The sequence below is a fragment of the Lepidochelys olivacea genome (genome assembly GCF_965140295.1).
Source record: "Lepidochelys olivacea isolate rLepOli2 genome assembly, chromosome: 3".
NCBI lineage: Eukaryota > Metazoa > Chordata > Testudines > Cheloniidae > Lepidochelys > Lepidochelys olivacea.
The window spans coordinates 80,786,999-80,810,526 of NC_140413.1; the positions used below are offsets into that span (position 1 = coordinate 80,786,999).

The 23,528-nt window shown below is 41.1% G+C and overlaps 1 protein-coding gene across 3 annotated transcripts in view; it reads right to left on the reverse strand.

Moving 5' to 3' along the window:
* Window positions 1-23,528, reverse strand: part of HACE1 (HECT domain and ankyrin repeat containing E3 ubiquitin protein ligase 1) — a 91,621-nt gene that overhangs the window by 33,563 nt on the left and 34,530 nt on the right. For 2 of the 3 annotated variants that reach the window (XM_084624589.1, XM_084624591.1), the window contains exons 11-18: window positions 22,805-23,051; window positions 10,119-10,456; window positions 7,657-7,725; window positions 6,845-6,932; window positions 3,815-3,926; window positions 3,620-3,717; window positions 3,333-3,420; window positions 1,398-1,547 (exon numbers count right to left, since the gene is read on the reverse strand). In XM_084624589.1, coding sequence (XP_084480715.1) covers window positions 1,398-1,547; window positions 3,333-3,420; window positions 3,620-3,717; window positions 3,815-3,926; window positions 6,845-6,932; window positions 7,657-7,725; window positions 10,119-10,456; window positions 22,805-23,051 — 1,190 coding nt within the window. The remainder of the gene's footprint in view (window positions 1-1,397; window positions 1,548-3,332; window positions 3,421-3,619; window positions 3,718-3,814; window positions 3,927-6,844; window positions 6,933-7,656; window positions 7,726-10,118; window positions 10,457-22,804; window positions 23,052-23,528) is intronic. The other variant, XM_084624590.1, reaches the window with a different exon arrangement.

A 23,528-nucleotide genomic window follows, 5' to 3' on the forward strand; every position in this document is an offset into this window, starting at 1 on the left:
GTGTTGGGAGGATTGTTCATTGTTCTTAAGATCCAAGGGTCTGGGTCTGTAGTCACCTAGGCAAATTGGTGAGGCTTTTTACCAAACCTTGTCCAGGAAGTGGGGTGCAAGGTTTGGGGAAGTATTTTGGGGGGAAGGACGCGTCCAAACAGCTCTTCCCCAGTAACCAGTATTAGTTTGGTGGTGGTAGCGGCCAGTCCAAGGACAACGGGTGGAATATTTTGTACCTTGGGGAAGTTTTGACCTAAGCTGGTAAAGAGAAGCTTAGGAGGTTTTTCATGCAGGTCCCACATCTGTACCCTAGAGTTCAGAGTGGGGGAGGAACCTTGACAGAAGGCTACTGCAGCAGCATCAACGAGCCACTACTGAGAAGTAATAAATTTGTCAGGGGAAGGAATGGTTAGTATTGGTGGTGGTAAAAATACAGATTTACTTTGGTGCAATGGGATGAGAACCTGAGTGTGTATGAGGGTGTTTATGGTAAGAGTGGAGTAGTAGATTTTTTTCCGTAGATCTGGCAAGTTTCTTAGTTAAGACAACGTTGCAAATTTATCAAAGTGCGGGGGGTGGGGGGGCAAGAGGGGAACTATTTTCATTCACTGGAAAAACTTCTTAGTCAATCTTTTTCATAAGTTATCAAATCAAGCACCCTTCACTGAGGGATAGAGTTTTAAGTTAAAACCCCGAATGTTTGAATTAGAGTTCACGGATCCACTATGAAGAGATTTTTGTCAGAATTCCTGAAAGGTCTCATACTTCTAGGCTAAGGAACGTAAGTAATTTCAGACCAGAACATATCTAAGAAATTACAAACCTTGGAAAACAAGGTTTAGAATGAACGTGCCATTTCAATATCAACAGGGTGTTATTACATGATAAAACTAATAAACCTGCTGGCTATAATGCCTGTACTTCTGGTCTCTGAACTAAGAATGTTTTTAAAAAGACAATCGAATGCAAAGTGGCAGTGGCCACTAATTATATATTTACACTTGAAAGGGGTTATAGCAGTGGCACTGTAATTTTTTCTTAAGAAAAATCCACAAGTGAGCTTCATATATTGGTTAATAGTGAAGGACGAGCTATTTGCTCCAGTTGATATAGCGCAAAAGTTGCTCTACTAAGATTCCCCGTACAGAAGTACCCAGTATACTTCCATTTTCAACAACTTTAGTATTCCAATCTAAGTCTTTCTTCAGAGAATGCCAGTCATGACATATTGTGCTACAACTCTGATGCACGCAAAAAAAGACTTACTTTCACATCCACCATTTTTTACCATAGGTCACCAAAGATGAAAGCCTAGTACCTAAGTAACTGTACCACCAAGCCACATCATTTATATCATTTACTGAAATGAATTTGTTGTCTAAAACAGGATTTTAATAGAACCATACCAAGAATATGCTTGTAGAATGACCTTGTGAAGTAAATGTTGACCAGCTGCCTGTGATTCAGAGCTAAACCCAAGATCTGTCCAGCAAATCGAAAGTAGTTCAAGTGATCAGGATTTACAGAAGAGTTGCTGTTTGGCTGGAAGGTTGTTCCTATGAAACAAAAGGGTGCTATTATATTTAGGCATAGTTTTAGCCTGTATCTTACAACTGCAGCCTATATAATTTTTACTGTAATTTGAATCTCTCAAATATATTCAACAGTTGCAATTTGTTCGTAGGACAACAAAAACAAAAACACACCCACACTACCCCCTTTTCAGAGCAATCTATTGTGACCAAAAGCAAAAAAAGCAAAAAGCAAAAAAACAGGATAAAACTTGTAATTACTGATTAAAACTGAAACTTTGATATTTCTTACTGCACATATATATTCTTAACATTTCAAACAAAAACAACATTTCCCAGGGCCAAAGTGTGTGTACCTTCTTCACCTCAATCTACTGAATTTACAAAAATTTGAATATTTTTCAGAAATATTTACATTCTTGCTGGTTTGGAGTTAAAGTATAAAGGCCATCTAGAGCGAATATAAAACACGCATAGCCAAAACTTGGGCACAACTTACAATAGGCAAGGTCTGACACTATGAAAAAGGAGGAGGAAATGTTCCTCTGTATAATTAAAATTTAATTATGTAATTTCAAGTTCTCAGTAACTTTCTACATAATAAAAAGTTGAAGCAAGTTCTCCAGACTTTTAGAATTAGCGTGCATTGTTCAATAGACTATAATTAGAGCCAAACAACTTGCTTAAGTGTAGCTGTACTTACCTGTGGTCTATTTCAAAGTTATTTTTCTTCTACCTAAGTAATCAGCTTGTTTGATTATCTGAAACACTGAAGTAAAAATTTGTTCTGGTTTTTGTGTGTGTTTGTTTTTAGCATATTCTAATTCATATTGTAATTTCTGTACTACATTCAGCAGGACTAAAGTGATTTAGGAAAGAAATGGGTTAAAATGGAATTTTAATAGACAATCAGGGATGACTCTGAATTATGCCCTCATCATAAGGGTAATAATGAGCTACTACATATAAGCCCCAATACCGACAATCCTTATGCACAGGCATCATTTTACTCACATAAGCAGTTCCATGGCTATTCACATGGCTAAAGTTCTGAACATACTTTAAGTGTTTGCAGGATTAAAGCCTAACAGCTCCTCTTCATCTATTAAAGCATGGTGACAGAAAGTTCAGTCTCTCTCACACACCCTCCTAAATCCTTTTTCCCAGCTTTCAGGATGCAACATTTGCTGGCTGGGTTCTCTTTGCAGTTTCCTAAGAAACTGGTAGAAGGAGTGAGACAGACAATCCCTACTGCTGAAGAAAGCTTTACAGCTAGAAGATCTGTTGGGTACCCAAGAGACAAGACGCTAGGCACTGAAGAGCAATTCCAGGGAGATGAATAGCTGTTTTTACTGCAGAAACCAGTTGTGGGGCTGATGTCAAGACGTGATGAAAAACTCCCCATATCCTGCCTGCATCAGCCCAGACATACAAGTAACTGCAAGGGGAAAGACTGCACCCTTTTGCTGCTGATGCATGAGGTATGTCTTCTTACTACCAAGAAAAAGACAGGAAGATTAAACTGGAAAGTCAAAAAGACCTAAAATAGAATTTCTCCACCCATGCCAAAGAAAGAGCAATACTGGCAAGTCAGTCAGCAACACTTCAACTAATAAAAGTTGCTTAGTTCTCAGTTGTAGTTAATGGACAGTGCACACTATTTCTTTAATAGCAAAGGATTTTTTCTGTTCTTTATATCTTAATTGATAACGGTTTGCATTATGAATAATTTATCTGACCTTTTCCTTAGATTATGATCATTTGCTGAAGCAAAATGTAAAGTTAGAAGAACAAGAGATACCAACATACCATCAGCTGACTGGGTGAACAGTGCATAATCTGGATTAACTATCTCATTGGATAAGATATCAAACCATTCACGTACCACACCTTGACCCTACATGTCAAAAGGATAACAATACAGCACAAAGAAATTTAATTTTACAAATAGTTTAACAAAATGAGTAACCAAATATATTTCTTAAGCAAAAGTATAAGAGTATTGTTAAAATTTCATTTAGATTAAAATTTTAGTTAGAATTAGTATAAATGATTTATATGTATATCAAAAAATTGTTTATGAAGGTTTTACCCACCATGCCTTCTTCGCCATGGAATCGCACCGCAATCCCCTGCTTTAGCTTTGCACAATTTGCTTTAAACACAACTTCACAGCTACTCCTAAAAATAGAATCTAAATATGAAACACTAGTTAATTTTATATCTTAAAAGAAAATCACAAAAATATTACGCACTTTATACATGCACTCCTTCTCCTTGTAGTCTAATACCTCTGTGAACCAACAGGATGTCATTTTCATTGACTGGTCTGTGCACCATGTCTGAATCTGGCTGTCCAGAGTGCAAATGTTCATAGAACCACTCACAACGATCTTTAAAGGGCTACAAAACAAAACAGGTGAAAAATGCCCAATGTATTAGTCAATCATACTCAAGGCTAGTAATCAAAGCATTCTGTTAAATTCACTTTAAATATTAAGCTCCAGTAAGGGACTTCATTAAAGAGTAATTAGACATTTCAACAAGATTTCACAAAGGAACTAAAAGCAAAATCAAGCACTAATCCTGAGAAAAGAATATACAAACATTCTGTATAGCTCATTTTTGTATTTGGAAAAGACGACACTTAACAATTCAAGTGCTTATGTCCAGGCACTTTGAACATTAGATCTGTAATTGAATACATTTGCAACCAATTAGCTCACTTTTAAGTTCAATAATGAATTCTCACGAATAATGTTTTCTTTGAAACTATCCTCCACATGGTCTATTTAACATATTAACACAAGCATATGCTTCCATTCTTATTCCTCATTGATCCCCTATGCTAAAGAGGCCATAATCAATAGTACCAGACAATAATAGGACTTTACCGAATACGATGATGGAAGAGGTCTTCGGTAAAAGTGAGCAAATTCAGAATGGTTTTTGGTTGGTTGGTTTTTTTAAGTCAGTTATTTTCTTCAGCTTTGAGAGAAATTCAGTATGTCTGATTTGGTTTTGACCGAAGTTAGGCCCTGATCATACAACAAGTACAGCCATGTTTTTGTAACCAGTTCATGACACCCATGTGACCCAGTTATGTGTTTGTCTTTCAGTACATCACTTCTATCTCACAACCATAGTTAAAATACAATTATGCATGTGCACTTACTATGCTATCTGCATCAGTGCATTCTGGGAAATGTGGGCAGCTATCTCACACATCTCAGCAGACAGAACGCTTAGAGAAAATGCCAGAAGCAGCATTGCGGGTTAAGTGTTCAGGCAAGGAGGACTGGCCTCACCAGTTACACCGTCAAGCTTTGAAGTCCTTTCCACACAGGACTTGGGGAGATGCACTGAAGATGCATTATTTGAGATGCACTGAAGAAGTGAGTTTTTTACCCACAAAAGCTTATGCTCAAATAAATCTGTTAGTCTTTAAGGTGCCTTGTTGTTTTTGTGGGTATAGACTAACACAGCTACCCCCTGATACTTGACAGGTTATCAACTGTGGCAGCTGACAGTGAACAGAGAGTTGTGGAGACAAATCATGTTTATGGCCAACCATGCTGCTAAGTGGTTACAAACTTATTTAAATTATGTAGCATAGACAGGGCCTTAATGTGAAACTGCTCTGGTTTTTAAGAAGCTGTTTGATGAAAGAGGTTTTCCTCATTTAGGGTACTGATTCTCTGTTTCCTCAATTTAATAAAGGAAAAAGTCTCATAGACCCACCTCCCCTCACAACACCCAAAACCCCCACTGTTGGATTCTCAGAATGTTTTATTGTAGAGTCCCCTGATACTCCAGAGACTATAATGAGAATTACTGACTCAGAAATTCAATATTTTAAATCCTTATTCATATGGTGTTTTGTCCACCATTGCAGGTTTATCTTAAAACTAAAAGTAGAAGCTGTTCTAAGATACAAACAAAAAACCAAATATAACTCTCAATAGAAAAGTCAACACTGTCATTAAAATGACAGCAACAATGAAAGGTATGATTTACAGTAATTCAAAGTACTTTTGTGACCTCTAATCCAATAGCAAATAAGAGCTATGGAAATGGAAACAGCCAGGATTCCCTAGAAATCTATACAAAATGACATTTTTCAGCAGATCTCACCAGAAAGGTAGTTCCATCTTGTTTGACTCATAAGATTCAAACAATTGTGGCGACTGTTAGGGATTTTGCTTAGAACAAAGCCTGACACGAGGTGTGTTCTCTCCCCACTGATCATCACTTGGGGGAAGCAGAACGTGCCTTTACTTGCTTCAGTGGATAGGATACCAGAATACGGGGCTTGGCTGGGTACAATATGGAATAGAATTGAAAATCATCTAGGGCACTGACAGCTAGCACACACCTCACACCCTACCCTGAAAAGTTAGTCACATGGCAATGGACGTGGGTTCATAAACTCTAAGTTCTTAAAATAATTTTTTTCCTTTGTGGACTATGGAGAAGAGGGGAATCCTCTCCAGACCTTTATAACTCTCAAAATACAGAATTTCTTTAAAGAGATTTTTGCTACTCAGGCAGCATGGCCCAGAGCTGGCCTCCATGCCTTCTTAGGATTTGAGCAAATCTTTAGAGAAACTTGTCTAAAGGACCAACAAAAATGGTTTCTTATCATAGGTCTTTCTAATGAGCAGGACTACAGAGAATATTAGGAAATCACCAGACTATCCCCAGGAGTAAAGGTGCTCTCTTGTGCAATTTGTTGAAGATTGAAAGAAACACAAAGTGCTGGCCACAAGCCACCCACCAGCAGTCCTAATGCAGACTTGGATAATGATCACATTGCAGCCGATGCTAACATGTATGGCCTTGTTTGCAGCAGTAATACACTGACTGTACTGGGTTTTGTTTCCTGCCCTTTTACTTAACTCACAGGAACACAAAAAAGAAAGAAAGCAATTGCAATAATACCCAAGTTTTTTAACCTCAGATGGCACGTGACAGGTGGTAGGAGGTATACTACAGAGAGTAAGAGTGTCCTGGCAACATATCTGACTGAAGTGAGCAGCCATAGCAGAATTATAAATTGAAGACTCAGACTAATCATTGCGCAGCTACAGGCCAGAAACAGTTGGTCACAATTGTCCTCAAAGTACTTCAGTTATATTTTAAGTGGAAAAGATAGCAGTTAAAAAGTTCACCCTGACAACTATCACAATCTATTTGTTTAAGCTCAAATACTAGAGGTAGTTAACCTCCACTGTTTAGAGTTAATCAGTACTTTATGGCTGTGCAAATGAAAAAAAAGAGTGTTGTATTGAAGATGTAAATAAGCAGTGCTTAACATTTACCTGTGCTTTTATGATGTGCATGAATCTTGACATCAGTTCAGGGCACTCAAGGAGAAAATGAAAGTGGTCAAAAATTATTTTGGGGTTTCTGAAAAAAAAAAAGTTTTAGGTTGGAAGTTTACTAGTTGCTGGTGCACAGATCTAACCAAAGTCTCATGACAGAAATGAGCATACCTAAAAAGGTATTTTAAAAAGTCTAACAAACCAAAAATGATTACAGGATATTTTCAAGAAACAAGGTCATTGCATAAAGTGTGTTTTCCTGACTCATTTCGCGGGAGGCTTGCATTACCTCACCTCACCTAAAGAGGCTCTTCAGAGAGAGGACAAGGGAGTAGACGGAGCAATCCTCAGAGGAACTATGGGAGCAGCCAAGCATAAGGAGAAGACAAACTAGGCTACATGTTTCATTCAACATTCCTTTTGTGAGTAAACCAAACTCTTGGGAGATGGAGGGTAATTCTGACCGCTCGTGTGGGCTGTGTTTGGAGCAGCGTAGGAAATGGCACCTACTCACAGACCAATAGTTCTAGTTCTTTCTTGACAAGTTTTGGGATACGAAACATACAGAACAGTTGCTTACATACATATTCATTCAAGCCTCGTTCCTATAAACGCTTGTGGACATGCATCATTTATGCACAGGAGTACTTCCACAGAGTGCAATGGGCCTACTAATGTGCATAGTTAGATGTGTATGAATACATGCTAGATCAGGATTGTACCCAGCAACGAACACCTCTGAATCACAATTAAATATGAATTTGTAACTAACATTTTAGTCAAGTAAAAACAAACTTTTGAAGGCCTACCGGTTAACGAAGCACTTAAGAACATTGTCATGTTTGCAGACAAATTCTATAAAACGAGGTGATGTCATCCTGTAATACAAACAAAATGTACTTAGTTGTAAATAATTTTTGTTCAATGAAAATAAAACAAATGGAGAATTTAAGATTATACAACAAACCTTGTAATTTTAAGTAAAAAAATCCTATGCAATCCCTGTATCATGTTGAGGTAAAGGATTTTTCAAGTATATAACTAACTAGATATACTATAAGATTAACCACCACCACTGTGGATGCAATGTAAAGCAATCAAGAAGGCAAGAAGAGTCAAAGAGTCATGCAGCCTGACTGGTAACTGCTCTCCTGGGCGTATGATTTATGTTACAGCCTAACTGATCACATGCTTTTTCTGCAGAATTTTTGCTTCTTTCACTATGCAGGTGGGAATACACGCTAAATTGTATCATCCAGTGCATACATCCTTTCTACTATAACGTTAAGAGCACCTAACATCTTGAGTTTATATCTAAATATACAGAGAATGTTAACATTACTATGTTTTTAGTGGAGCTTTTAACTGTTTAAGATAGATCTCAAAAGGTATTAACATCTGAAGATGAACTAAAACATTTAATACAAACACAGATACCAAAGGCTTGTCTACACATACAGAGCTGCAGCTGCACCACTGTAGCACTTAGTGGAGATGCTACCTACATCCCTGGTAGGTACTCTGCCTCCCTGAGAGGCGGTAGCTATGCTGACAGGAGAAGCCCTCCTGTTGACATAGCACTGTCTGCACTGGGAGTTAAGTTAGCATAACTGCGTCGCTCAGGGATGTGGATTTTCCAAACCCGTGAGCAATGTAGTTATAGAGACATAAGTCTGTAGTATCGACCAAGCCAAAAGACATTAATATGATCATGACCTTTCACCTGCCCACACCTGAACTCAGAAACCTGTATTTCTCCAGCAAGAGGTGATGACATAAAAGACCTCAAACATTTTAGGGAACTGCATCTTTTACACTGCTTTAGGCTTCTGATTTATCAGTTCTTGCAGGAGAACAGTTCTGGAACTTCCTCTTAACTGCCAAGACCTGAAGTTATTTTAAAATATATTAAATGCTTTTAAAAGTTTTTATGGTTTTAAGCCTACCCTATATCTACATCCAGTATTGTGCTAACCACTGAGTGGCTAAGAGTTTTGTGCAATCATTATAATCCTCACTTAGAGGGGGAACCCTATTTTTAACCTATTTTTCTAGTTTTCTTTAATCTATTTTCCAAAGTATACTCAATATTTACAAAGAGTTGGAGACTGTAAAAGTTTGACTCCCTTCTCAACTTAAAAAAGAGGACATGTTGCCCGTGTCAAAAAACTTCCATCTACAACTGATCAGCCTTCAATTAATTTTGCTCTGTTGGGAATATCCTCTGGATTCTAATCTAATCTTGTAGAGTTAGACAAGAAGTTTTTTTTTATTACTCCTACTGCTAAGTATATTTATGAAAGCAGAAACATTTTCTTTTAGATTTGAATTTGTGAAAGAAGTGTTGCATGGACAATACTATTCAATGAAATTCTAGCCTTAGTAAAACTGAGGGAGCAGCAATACAAGCTCTCTTACACTATCCCACTAATACCAACAGTGTTATGCTTCCAGGGCAAGTAGCATATTATCAAGCCAAGTTCAATCCTTTATGTCCAATAGATTAACAAGAAGAGTTCAGTTATAATGGAGACACTTGTCTACTAACTAGGTATTGGACTGCATCCAACGAAGTGGGTATTCACCCACAAAAGCTTATGCTCCAATACGCCTGTTAGTCTATAAGGTGCCACAGGACTCTTTGCCACTTTTATAGGTATTGGACTGAGACCACCAATCTATTTCACATGGGCCATTAGAACAGATGTCATAGGGTAACAGCTTTTTAGTGTCTGCTAACCTGGGACTGAATTCATAATGGGTGTGACCTAGAGATAAAGGTTTTGTACACCATTACAATTCTCTGCAACATCAAGTCAGATGAGTTCTGCCACCGGTGCTTATTTTTGCATGAATGACCGTTCTGATTTTTCTGACATCACAATTATAGTAGCAGTTATGAACATAATTATGTGAAACTAGGGAGGACTTCACATGTGGAATATAAAGTGGAAGTAGTTGAACCCTAGGAGATCACGTTTTCCCACAACTATCACATGTAATAAGACAAAAAAGGCATAAACTACTCAAGATACTCCATGTGAGCAGAATCGCACTGAGAATTTTCATGAGACAGCAGCAACACTAAGAAAAGGAAGGTAAGCTACATTGTTTAGAAGCGTTAGGAAAATAAAATACTTGAACAAATGAAAGAAGCACAGAGCAATCCCTTCATTGTCGTTAGTTTAATATGTCAGTATTCATATTTTCACAAGAAATCAGACTAATTTTAAAAAATAAAATTTTAGATAATGAGCAGAATCCTCCTTACCCTTGAGGCATCTGACAGGAGCAGCACATATAAAACGCTTGAATGACAGCACTCAGCCTGTTTGCTGTCACTGAGATAACATCCTGGCAATCCGCACAAGCTTCCTGCTTCCTTGCAACATCATATGCTTTAGAATCCCCTGTGTCAGTAGATAGCTTTTCTCTGCTCTCAGTTCCTGCAGCATCAAAGGCAGGCTTAAGAGTATCATCCTGCTGATTTGGCCCTTTCTGCTTTAGTAAAATGGATGTAATGTTGGCAGAGTCTCTCTTGTTTTTCATCAATTCTGTAGCTATTAGAACTAGCCATTCATCTAATGAGTGCCAGAGTAATTCCAGCGGCTGCAACGCACAAGGAAATGACAAAAATGTAATTGGACATATTCGTGAATATTAGAAATAAGATCACACCATAAATAAAGACAAGTACAGCAGGACTTCCATGCAAATGGTGAAGCTGCTGAATTAAATTCTAATAAAGCTTATCTCATAGATGAGTCAAGTACTTGTTCAAGTAAAATCTTTTCACATATCCATACAATAATCTAAAAAACCTACATACAACCGTGGAGAAAGGAGCAGGGGAGGGGAATCAAGTAGTAGATAAAGAAGAGATATATGATCACCTGGTGTTTTATACAACTTTAATTTATAACTCTCTCACACATGCGTGCTGGTCCAGCAGTTGCTATGTACACACCACTGACCAGAAGTAGCACTATCCTAACTGCTAGGGTCAGGCAGTGAGACAGATGAAATTCAAGTCTTAACAATCCTGAGTATACTATTTGAAATGTTGGAAGTCTGAACAAGTCTGTTCTTTTTTATATCTAGATCAAGCAAGCTGCTCCAATCAGGTGGACCCTTGCACCTATACAGAGCCCCAGTTAAGTCAACAGGGCTCTATGCAAGCGCACACTAACCATCAACATACAGTTTGCCAGAGCAGGACCAAATTTAGTATTTTTATGAGTAGTTCTGCTAGTATCACCAACATCTCAGTTCATATGGCTAATATGATCATTTCACCAGCTAGAAATAAGTTTATTGGTATAATTATGGAAGTTTCCCCACTGCCCTTTAAAAACCAATCTCATTCACTATTTTGCAACCTGATTCATAGAGCAGTTTAATTTTTGTTGTTTTTTTTGGTTTTGGTTTTGTTTTTTTTACAGGACAAGATATTTAGTATCTATTTTGTTTAAGACCATAGCTCACTAGAGGTGTAACTGAAGAGTATGGATTAAGTAAGGCAGCTTTTGTATGCACCCACGTATTATCAGTTCATCCCCCATCTTAAAAGCATTATTGCAGAGGTACAGTAGAACCCCATTAATCTGGTCAAATTGGAACCGGAACCAGATCAGATAATCCAAATTCTGGAAAAAACAGAAAATGGGAAAATGTGATGCTGCAGCACCATCTAGTGGCCACAGGAGAGATTGCCCACTTCTGATCCTGGAGTCCTGGTTCATCTGGTAAAATGTGTAGAGCCTGTTAAGGGAGGGTCAGTAAACAGGGTTCTGCTGTGCTTGAGAAGTGGGATCTGGACCTCTCCCCTTATAACTTCAGTACTCTGTTCCTGCCACTGACTGATACCTGTTTTCTTTGCACCCATGCTGACAAAACAGCATACGGATGACACTTCTTAGGGGTCACATCAACTGAGTGCTTCAACATAGGAGTCATTTTTACCTCAATTATTTCTCACAAGAGATCAGAAGGTTAGCTTCCCTTCAAGGATGCATGACAGACTTTACCACAAAACAATGTAAGACTTAAATGTTTTAATTAAAAACAAGATTTACTGAATTACAGAAAAATCAGATTAAAAAGTAGCTGTATACATAACATATATACTCAGAAAGACAAATCTAGCCTTGCATTTCTAAAGCGTGCTTTCTCCTAAGTATTTCAGATGCTTATCAGACACCCTTCTTGATTTCTTAGGACTCCTGTTTTTAATTCTCTGTTCCATTATGCCCTTAAGGCATCAAATTGGTATTCCTGGAGGTCTGACCCAAAATTCATTCAGATTGTATTCAGAGCTGTGGTCGAGACAGTTTCAGTTCCTGTTTTCCTATTTCAACATTATAACTTACCAAATGTGAATCCGCCCCACCCACACACACTTCCAAAGCGGTCTACGTTTTATGCCAGCATTAATGACCATGCCTAAGCAGGATGACTTAGTTGAAGTGGTCACCAAGAAACCAACTTCATTGGCTTTTAAAAATGTAGACCTTACACTTCATTCTATAATGGTAAGAATTAATTTAATTCTATTCTATATCCAATATGAATAAGGAAAAAGTAACTGATCTCCATTTTCTCCTTGCGGAAAGGCCTGTACTTGACCTCTCAAGGCCCCTTCCAGTTTTATATTTCTATGATTCTAGCACCTATATCAAACATCCTTTGAGTCACATCATTTTTATTTTGTGTCCCCAGAAAGGCTACCGTTCAGTAACACATGGCACTACCCCTTCCCTTAAACCTATTCATGTTGCTCGTGCAGCACTTTCATTCTCTACTACAGTGGTTCTCAACCAGGGGTACGTGTACCATATTTCAATAATAGTGTACTGTGACACTTTTGTATTTCTATGTCGAATTTGTAAGCAAGTAGTTTAAGTGAGGTGAAACTTGCAGGTACGAAAGACAAATCAGACTCTTGAAAGGGGTACAGTAATCCAGAAAGGTTGAGAGCCACTTCTCTACTGACCTGGAATGCCAGAAATCAAACCCAGCTCTCATGCTGCAGTATACAGCAATACCTTCCAGTCAACTGACAAATGTTTTAGTTTTAACAAGTTTTAGAGCAGGGAACCACTAGTCCATAAAAGCGATAGCCATATGACAACAAAAAATCATAATTTGATTCTAGAAATGAGAGAATCAAATGTTACAGGCTTCTCTGATTAGGACAAGGAGATTATGCAAAGAGGTTCATTAGTACACTGTCATATTTAACAAAACTATCAGAAAAAAATCAAAGACTTCTTAAAAAAATCAGCAGAACAAGAGGATTAAAAACTTAATACAGGCACTGAAGCCTACAGAATACTAAGCCACAATTCAGGCATAGCATGTCTAACATTTATTTGTCCCAGTGATCTCTTAGTGTATGTCTACACTACGGAATAAGGTCGAATTTATAGAAGTCGTTTTTTTAGAAATCGGTTTTATATATTCGAGTGTGTGTGTCCCCACATAAAATGCTCTAAGTGCATTAACTCGGCGGAGTGCTTCCACAGTACCGAGGCAAGCGTCGACTTCCGGAGTGTTGCACTGTGGGTAGCTATCCCACAGTTCCCGCAGTCTCCGCTGCCCATTAGAATTCTGGGTTGAGATCCCAATGCCTGATGGGGCTAAAACATTGTCGCGGGTGGTTCTGGGTACATATCGTCAGGCCCCCCTTCCCTCCCTCCCTCCGTGAAAGCAAGGGCAGACAATCGTTTCGCGCCTTTTTTCCTAAGTTACCTGTGCAGACGCCATACCACGGCAAGCATGGAGCCCGCTCAGGTAACCGTCACCCTATGTCTCCTGGGTGCTGGCAGATGCGGTACTGCATTGCTACACAGTAGCAGCAACCCATTGCCTTGTGGCAGCAGACGGTGCAATATGACTGGTAGTAGTCATCATCATGTCCGAGGTGCTCCTGGCCACATCGGCCAGGAGCGCCTGGGCAGACATGGGCGCAGGGACTAAATTTGGAGTGACTTGACCAGGTCATGCTCTTTAGTCCTGCAGTCAGTCCTATTGAACTGTCTTATGGTGAGCAGGCAGGCGATATGGACTGCTAGCAGTCCCACTGTACCATCTTCTGCGGGCAGGCAAGAGATGTGGATGGCATGCAGTCCTTCTGCACCGTCTGCTGCCAGCCAAAGATGTAAAAGATAGATGGAGTGGATCAAAACAAGAAATAGACCAGATTTGTTTTGTACTCATTTGCTTCCCCCCATCCCCTGTCTAGGGGACTCATTCCTCTAGGTCACACTGCAGTCACTCACAGAGAAGGTGCAGCGAGGTAAATCTAGCCATGTATCAATCAGAGGCCAGACTAACCTGCTTGTTCCAATAAGAACGATAACTTAGGTGCACCATTTCTTATTGGAACCCTCTATGAAGTCCTGCCTGAAATACTCCTTGATGTAAAGCCACCCCCTTTGTTGATTTTAGCTCCCTGAACCCAACCCTGTAAGTCATGTCGTCAGTCGCCCCTCCCTCCGTCAGAGCAAAGGCAGACAATTGTTCCACGCCTTTTTTCTGTGCGGACGCCATACCAAGGCAAGCATGGAGGCCGCTCAGCTCACTTTGGAAATTAGGAGCACATTAAACACCACACGCATTATCCAGCAGTATATGCAGCACCAGAATCTGGCAGAGCGATACCGGGAGAGGAGGCGACGTCAGCGCGGTCACATGAATGATCAGGACATGGACACAGATTTCTCTGAAAGCATGGGCCCTGCCAATGCATGCATCATGGTGCTAAAGGGGCAGGTTCATGCTGTGGAACGCCGATTCTGGGCTCAGGAAACAAGCACAGACTGGTGGGACCGAATAGTGTTGCGGGTCTGGGATGATTCCCAGTGGCTGCGAAACTTTCGCATGCGTAAGGGCACTTTCATGGAACTTTGTGACTTGCTTTCCCCTGCCCTGAAGAGCATGAATACCAAGATGAGAGCAGCCCTCACAGTTGAGAAGCGAGTGGCGACAGCCCTGTGGAAGCTTGCAATGCCAGACAGCTACTGGTCAGTTGGGAATCAATTTGGAGTGGGCAAGTCTACTGTTGGGGCTGCTGTGATGCAAGTAGTCCACGCAATCAAAGATCTGCTGATATCAAGGGTAGTGACCCTGGGAAATGTGCAGGTCATAGTGGATGGCTTTGCTGCAATGGGATTCCCTAACTGTGGTGGGGCTATAGACGGAACCCATATCCCTATCTTGGCACCGGAGCACCAAGCTGGTGAGTACATAAACCGCAAGGGGTACTTTTCAATAGTGCTGCAACCTCTGGTGGATCACAGAGGACGTTTCACCAACATCAACATGGGATGGCCGGGAAAGGTACATGACGCTCGCATCTTCAGGAACTCTGGTCTGTTTCAAAAGCTGCAGGAAGGGACTTTATTCCCAGACCAGAAAATAACCTTTGGGGACGTTGAAATGCCTATATGTATCCTTGGGGACCCAGCCTACCCCTTAATGCCATGGCTCATGAAGCCGTACACAGGCAGCCTGGACAGTAGTCAGGAGCTGTTCAACTACAGGCTGAGCAAGTACAAATTGGTGGTAGAATGTGCATTTGGACGTTTAAAGGCGCGCTGGCGCAATTTACTGACTCGCTTAGACCTCAGCGAAACCAATATTCCCACTGTTATTACTGCTTGCTGTGTGCTCCACAATATCTGTGAGAGTAAGGGGGAGACGTTTATGGCGGGGTGGGAGATTGAGGCAAATCGCCTGGCTGCTGGTTACGTGCAGCCAGACACCAAGACGGTTAGAAGAGCACAGGAGGGCGCGGTACGCATCAGAGAAGCTCTGAAAACAAGTTTCATGACTGGCCAGGCTACGGTGTGAAAGTTCTGTTTGTTTCTCCTTGATGAAACCCCCCGCCCCTTGGTTCACTCTACTTCCCTGTAAGCTAACCACCCTCCCCTCCTCCCTTTAATCATTGCTTGCAGAGGCAATAAGGTCATTGTTGCTTCACATTCATGCATTCTTTATTCATTCATCACACAAATAGGGGGATGACTACCAAGGTAGCCCAGGAGGGGTGGTGGAGGAGGGAAGGAAAATGCCACACAGCACTTTAAAAGTTTACAACTTTAAAATTTATTGAATGCCAGCCTTCTGTTTTTTGGGCAATCCTCTGTGGTGGAGTGGCTGGTTGGCCGGTGGCCCCCCCACCGCGTTCTTGGGCGTCTGGGTGTGGAAGCTATGGAACTTGGGGAGGAGGGCGGTTGGTTGCACAGGAGCTGTAGTGGCAGTCTGTGCTCCAGCTGCCTTTGCTGCAGCTCAACCATACACTGGAGCATTCTGGTTTGGTCCTCCAGCAGCCTCAGCATTGAATCCTGCCTCCTCTCATCACGCTGCCACCACATTTGAGCTTCAGCCCTGTCTTCAGCCTGCCACCTCTCCTCCCGGTCATTTTGTGCTTTCCTGCACTCTGACATTATTTGCCTCCACGCATTCGTCTGTGCTCTGTCAGTGTGGGAGGACAGCATGAGCTCAGAGAACATTTCATCACGAGTGTGTTTTTTTTTTTCTTTCTAATCTTCACTAGCCTCTGGGAAGGAGAAGATCCTGTGTTCATTGAAACACATGCAGCTGGTGGAGAAAAAAAAAGGGACAGCGGTATTTAAAGACACATTTTATAAAACAGTGGCTACACTCTTTCAGGGTAAACCTTGCTGTTAACATTACATACATAGCACATGTGCTTTCGTTACAAGGTCGTATTTTGCCTCCCTCCACCGCGTGGCTACCCCCTCCCTCCTCCCCGTGGCTAACAGTGGGGAACATTTCTGTTCAGCCACAGGCAAACAGCTCAGCAGGAACAGGCTCCTCTGAATGTCCCCGGAAGAAAAGCACCCTATTTCAACCAGGAGACCATGAATGATATCTCACTCTCCTGAGGATAACACAGAGAGATAAAGAACGGATGTTGCTTGAACACCAGCAAACATACACTGCAATGCTTTGTTGTACAATGATTCCCGAGTACGTGTTACTGGCCTGGAGTGGTAAAGTGTCCTACCATGAAGGACGCAATAAGGCTGCCCTCCCCAGAAACCTTTTGCAAAGGCTTTGGGAGTACATCCAGGAGAGCCACGAATACCAGGGCAAATTAATCCTTTCACATGCTTGCTTTTAAACCATGTATAGTATTTTAAAAGGTACACTCACCGGAAGTCCCTTCTCCGCCTGCCGGGTCCAGGAGGCAGCCTTGGGTGGGTTCGGGGGGTACTGGCTCCAGGTCCAGGGTGAGAAACAGTTCCTGGCTGTCGGGAAAAGCAGTTTCTCCGCTTGCTTGTTGTGAGCTATCTACAACCTCCTCCTCCTCATCATCATCGTCCCCAAAACCTGCTTCCGTGTTGCCTCCACCTCCACTGAAGGAGTCAAACAACACGGCTGGGGTAGTGGTGGCTGAACCCCCTAAAATGGCATGCAGCTCATCATAGAAGCGGCATGTTTGGGGCTCTGACCCAGAGCGGCTGTTCGCCTCTCTGGTTTTCTGGTAGGCTTGCCTCAGCTCCTTAAGTTTCATGCGGCACTGCTTCGGATCCCTGTTATGTCCTCTGTCCTTCATGCCCTGGGAGATTTTGACAAAGGTTTTGGCATTTCGAAAACTGGAACGGAGTTCTGATAGCACAGATTCCTCTCCCCATACAGCGATCAGATCCTGTACCTCCCGTTCAGTCCACGCTGGAGCTCTTTTGCGATTCTGGGACTCCATCATGGTCACCTCTGCTGATGAGCTCTGCATGGTCACCTGCAGCTTGCCACGCTGGCCAAACAGGAAATGAGATTCAAAAGTTCGCAGTTCTTTTTCTGTTTACCTGGCCAGTGCATCTGAGTTGAGAGTGCTGTCCAGAGCGGTCAGAATGGAGCACTCTGGGATAGCTCCCGGAGGCCAATACCATCGAATTGTGTCCACAGTACCCCAAATTCGACCCGGCAAGGCCGATTTAAGCGCTAATCCACTTGTCAGGGGTGGAGTACGGAAATCTATTTTAAGACCCCTTTAAGTCGAACTAAAGGGCTTCATCGTGTGGACGGGTGCAGGTTTACATCGATTTAACGCTGCTAAATTCGACCTAAAGTCCTAGTGTAGACCAGGGCTTAAAGGATATTGCTTTGGATGCACAGGGAAATTGGTCAACACCAACACCAACATCAACTTTGGGCTATTTAATGCTTAATCAATAACAAGACCATCATAATCTTTAATTTACCCATGGATGAGGCATCTGACCTTGCATATACTACCACCACTTAACTGGATTGCATTGTGTTAGTACCTGGCTGGAATAAGATGAGCTAAGTCCAATGTGAACTGAATTTGGACCAGGAAAGAGGTATTGCTACGTTTTTTGTATTCGATCTCAGGTTTAGAAGATGCCCACTCTCAAGGACATGACTATCAAGTTCAAGTGTCCTGGAATACAATTAATTTGTAAATCTGGAAGTGTGCAGATCACATCAGTATTTATTGGAATTACTAGCCAAGTTTATTGAGTTCTACAGTCTTAATATTGTCCCAGTGTTAGACCCAGATAAAAGCAAACTGGCTATGACTTAAGCAATGTAAGACAGAAGCATGCTTGCAGGGAGAAACATTTAGCATAAGCAAAAGTAGCGCCTGCATGATTTTTTCAAAGATAGTTTGCTCTTTTAGGGTCCTATTGGACAAATTGTTGCCTCCAGTTTACAAGGTAGCAAAGGTAATCTATAGTGAGCTTGAACACACAATGCAGAACAAGAAGTTCTGATCCTTTTCTAATGACTACCTCAAAGCAGCCATCCATGCCTGTTACTGACAAACTAAAGCTGCAATTTGATGTGGGACCATTACTTCAGTCTTGAATCTGAAATAATTTGAATCTGAAATAATTATCTGAAATAATAATTCAATGGAATATAATGGAGAGGAGACTAGAGCCTGGTCAAAGTAAACAGAAAAGGGGCTTCTCACAGGCAGACTTTTAATTTGAGTTAAAAGGGATTTTCCTTCAAACTTGGGTTCCTAAACAAAATGTATATTAGCCAAAGGACTTCCTTGCACAGCCAAAGTTGAGTATAATCAAGCAGTGAGTTTTAATTAGCTAGTGATTCCTTCACCCACGAAGTGGGGCTGACTCCTAGTGTATTCTATCATCTGCATGACACAGGTAATACACCCACTTTTAGTACCTTTGGAATAGCTTAAATGAAGCTTGCTCCAGTAAGATCACAGCTATTCTCTTCCCTCAAACTGTGAGCTTTTTCCATGTTAGCCCATGCTCAGGGTCTATCCAAACCCTTTTCACCTCTCCATGCCAGATTACTGTGGCCATTTTTTTTTTTTTTTTACTTAAGTGTATAAGCAGGGATGGGCAAACTGCAGCCCGTGGGTAACATCTGGCTCGTCGGCCCTTTTAATCTGGCCCTTGAGCTCCCGCCGGGGAGCAGGGTCGAGGGCTTGCCCCGCTCCAGCGCTCCAGTTGGGGAGTGGGGCCAGGGATTTTCATGTAGGGGCAGCTAGGGAGCTCCACATGCTGCCCCGCCCCAAGCGCCCGTCCCCTCCTCCACCTGCAGTTCCCATTGGCTGGGAACCATGGCCGATGGCGCCTGCAGATAGGACGGCCATGGCGCTGCTTCCGGGAGCAGCTTGAAGTAAGCGACACCCAGAGCCTGCACCCCTGACCCTCCCCGTACCCCAACCCCCTGCCCCAGCCCTGATCCCCCTCCTGGCCTCTGAATCTCTTGGTCCGAGCCTGGAACACCCTCCTGCACCCCAAACCACTCATCCCCAGCCCCATCCCAGAGCCCACATCCCTAGCTGGAGCCCTCACCCACTCCCGCACTCCAACCCCCTGCCCCAGAATGGAGCCTCCTCCCACAGCCTGAACGCCTCATTTCTGGCCCCACCCCAGAGCTCTCACCCCCTCCCGCACTCCAACCCCCATTTCGGGGGCATTCATGGCCCAAGACCTTAAGCACTTCTGAAAATTTTAAAATATAATAAATCAGTATATTAAGAGGAGTAACCAGATTGCATATGATCATATTTATTAAACCACACATTTCCCTACACAGCAACATGGGTAACATTTGCTCCATCTACAGCCTTTTTAAACAGTCTTGCAACATGTCCAAAAGGTCAGCAGATTCAGGGTCCTTTGAACCCTGAGGATTACATTCCAAAGGAAAGGGCTCCTTCACAGAGGACACCCTGCTATTCTTTTATACTTAGGGGTAGGAGGGGGAAGAGAGGACCAGTTCCCATGCCTGTACTCATTTTCACAGCACAACATGACACAGGAAGGTGGTTTCTCAAAAAGGAAATTTCTAGAGTTGCTCTTTCCTTGAAGGGCACCCAGCGGCTTCACCTAGTGAAGAATACATCCACCTGCCTACAAGAGGGAACACTTGCATACAATATCTGTTCTCAGAGCTCTGCACTAGTTCAAATGAATGCATAGCATTCATCCTTTGCACTAGTTCTTCTCACTGCTTGGTGCAATTCAAAGCAAAGCCCTAATGGTTTGAAAGCCAGCTACATAAGACTACTACTTTCATAACAGCAGTCATGAAAGTTAAGATCAACTGAAATCCTATATCAACTCCGTAGCGTACTTAGGGGAGGAGCGGGGCAGCGGCTGCTCCCCCACCAACCACAAGTGGCGCCTTTTTAATTTTCACTCACCCGGCAGTGAGCCGGGTCTTCGGCAGCTCTTCAGCGGGTTCTTCAATCGCTCCGGTCTTCGGCAGCGGGGTGTATCCTTCAGTGCCACCGAAGACTGGAGTGAGTGAAGGACCCAATGCTGAAGTGCCGCTGAAGACCCGGAGCGCTGCCAGGTGAGTACAAGCGGGTGGCGCCTTTTTTTTTTTTTATCTCCGCTCCCCGTTTTCTCCACCTAGCTACGTCACTGGATAAACTGTAAAGCCAGTGGCAGAACTCTAAGTTAAGGACCTTTGCCTTTAAGTATCTTCCAATCTAAAGCCTAAATTTAGCAATGTTGAGGGTACTATGGAAGATATTTTAATATGATTTGACATGGTGCTTATTTCACCTTTGCATGGATTTATATTTTGACTTGTGGCAGTAACTTTTGCTACTCACTGTAGTTATTTCAGAAGCTTGCACTGATATGTATCAATCAATTTTGGCCCCACTGAAGTTAACAGCAGCAGTCAGTTTTATCATTGACTTCAGTAGGGCCAGAATGTCACCCGAGACATACATTTTGAAATGTATTAAATATGTACACATTGTTTGGTACCATTGAGAGATCTTAAGCAGCCTCCACTTGAAACAGTATCCACTGCTAACTGGCAGGCACAGTATGACGTCTTCCTTCCCAAAGGATTAAAGTGATCAGGACCACTACATACCTAAGGAAGGATTAAAGAGGAAAACATGCCTTCTGGGAGCCAAATACTTTCTGGCCCCCACCACCTAAGCTATCTGAATACTGTGAGTCCAAAAGAAGCATACTCCTTGCAACATGCCACTGAAGATTTTTAAACAAGCCCTCCCTATTGCTTGTAAAGTAAAATGTAAAACTGGAGATGAGGGCTAACACCTGAAAGTGAAAATGAATCTGTCCTAAAAATGCCCAGACAGAAAAGCCATCAGAAGCCAAGGCAGAATCCTCTCTTCAAAATTTAAGGTTTCTAAACACAGACAAACTTCGCTAAAAAACAAACAAAACAAACCGAGACCCATCATGCAATTCTCACTTTTGCTAATTAGCAAGTTAAGATTTAAAGCCATGTTAGTACAGAACATCGTTAAATATACTCAGCTCATGTATTTGAAAATATATGTTTTGCTTTATATAGTGTAAAACGGCTATTACCAGTGTATTTTGAGAAGCAATGAGATCTTAGTAACACAAACCTTCCCCACAGCACTCTGCCATTAAATCTTTGCTGACAATAAGGGAGGGCACTGTGAGTAGAGTTTAGTGATGTTCACCTGCATATCAAGTTATTCAACTGTAATAGTTCAGTTTTAGGAAAAAGCTTTAGTTATATTAGCAATATTTCTTCTGCAGTAGATTTCATATTTCCCAGTAGAGTCCACTGAGAAAAAGGACAGACTATTTTACAAACAAGAATCAGACATCATCTGAAACAGAGAGGCTTTTTAATTTATATATTTTCTCCCCTCCTTCCAATAGGTAACACTATTCAACAAAAAGAAGAATTACAAGGTTCAAATTTTGAGTATTCTCTTTTGGGGCTGCTTTGTTTCTACCAATATATTCATCTCTCAACAAAGATACATACCTACCTCAATGCTAACGTGATTTTCACGTCATTAAGAAAATGTAACAACTCTGTTTTGAAAAGATGAAATTTAGCGGATAGCAAAAACGGAATGCTTTACAAAATAGCAAGTTACGCAATTTCCTACAGAAGTATCATATACATGAAAAATATACATTCAGAGGTGAGACTTCATTAACCAGAGCTTTGTACAGATGTGTCAAGATAGTAGAAAGCCAATAAGCTTTAAAGTATTCAGTAATAAAGTTATTGACTGAAAGTTCTTAAACAAGATTACTTCAGAAAAGACTTGGTGATGAAAGCGAAGAAAGAAAAATTAAATTTAATCTATTTTGAGAAATATAAAAGAAGTGATAAAAACCTGATAAACCTCTAATCATCATATTTTGGATTTACATTTATGCATTCTAGTATATTTCTTAATATTACAGCATTGAGATTACAAGCTATACTACTAAACCTAAAACAGAAATTAAAAACTAAGATCTACCATTACAAACACAGAGTGATAATAAGACATTTTAAATGTTTTAACATGACATGAGATTATTAGTAGGAGAAATTAAGAAAAGAAAAAGAAAAGGTAAGTTGTAGGTCAATAAAAAAATGTAAAAAAATTGATTACACAAAACGTAAAGAGGTGGGCCTAGCTTAAAAACAGATATGGGTATCAACCAAACTTACTTCCTGTTCATGAGATGTCTGATTAATGAATGCATGCTTTGTGAAATTCATCTCTTTAACGTCTATCTTCCTAACAACGTCATATACTTTTCTGACCTTGAACACCTGACTTCTTGGAGTTTTATTTCCATTGTAGCCCATGTCATTTCCATTATTGGGAGAGGATGGGCCTATGCGAAAGACATGACAAAATATCCTCACGATCCTTAAGAGACTCTTCATTTGAGCTTCATAGTTACTTGACAAGCTGGGGGGAAAAAAATTGAAGTATTTTTCCGTAAATTAAATGATTCAGTATATAAAGGGGTAAACACAACCCAACACTTCGGGATTTAACAGTTCTCCAACACACATGGCTAACAAATGATGGATCTATTTCCCATCCCAAAAGGACAAGGAACACATGCTGTAATTTTTATTGATTTCTAACCATATTTAAATTCCAGATATTTTGCAATAATAGCTAAATAAAAATAGCAAATACAAACTTTTAGGGTATATTTTGTTAGTGTTTGTATATACCTACACCATTTCTGAAGCATGGTAAGAGATAACATCTACAACAGTAAGTTCTTAACACACACTAATCATAAACCAAGTTGACTCAGAAGAAAATGTTTTCTCCAAGTGAAATTATCTTTCAGCCTACTACTAGAACTGTGCCAGCCAAAGAGACTGTGCTAAAGTCCAGTATTAGCAAAATACTTGTGCTGAATACATCAAA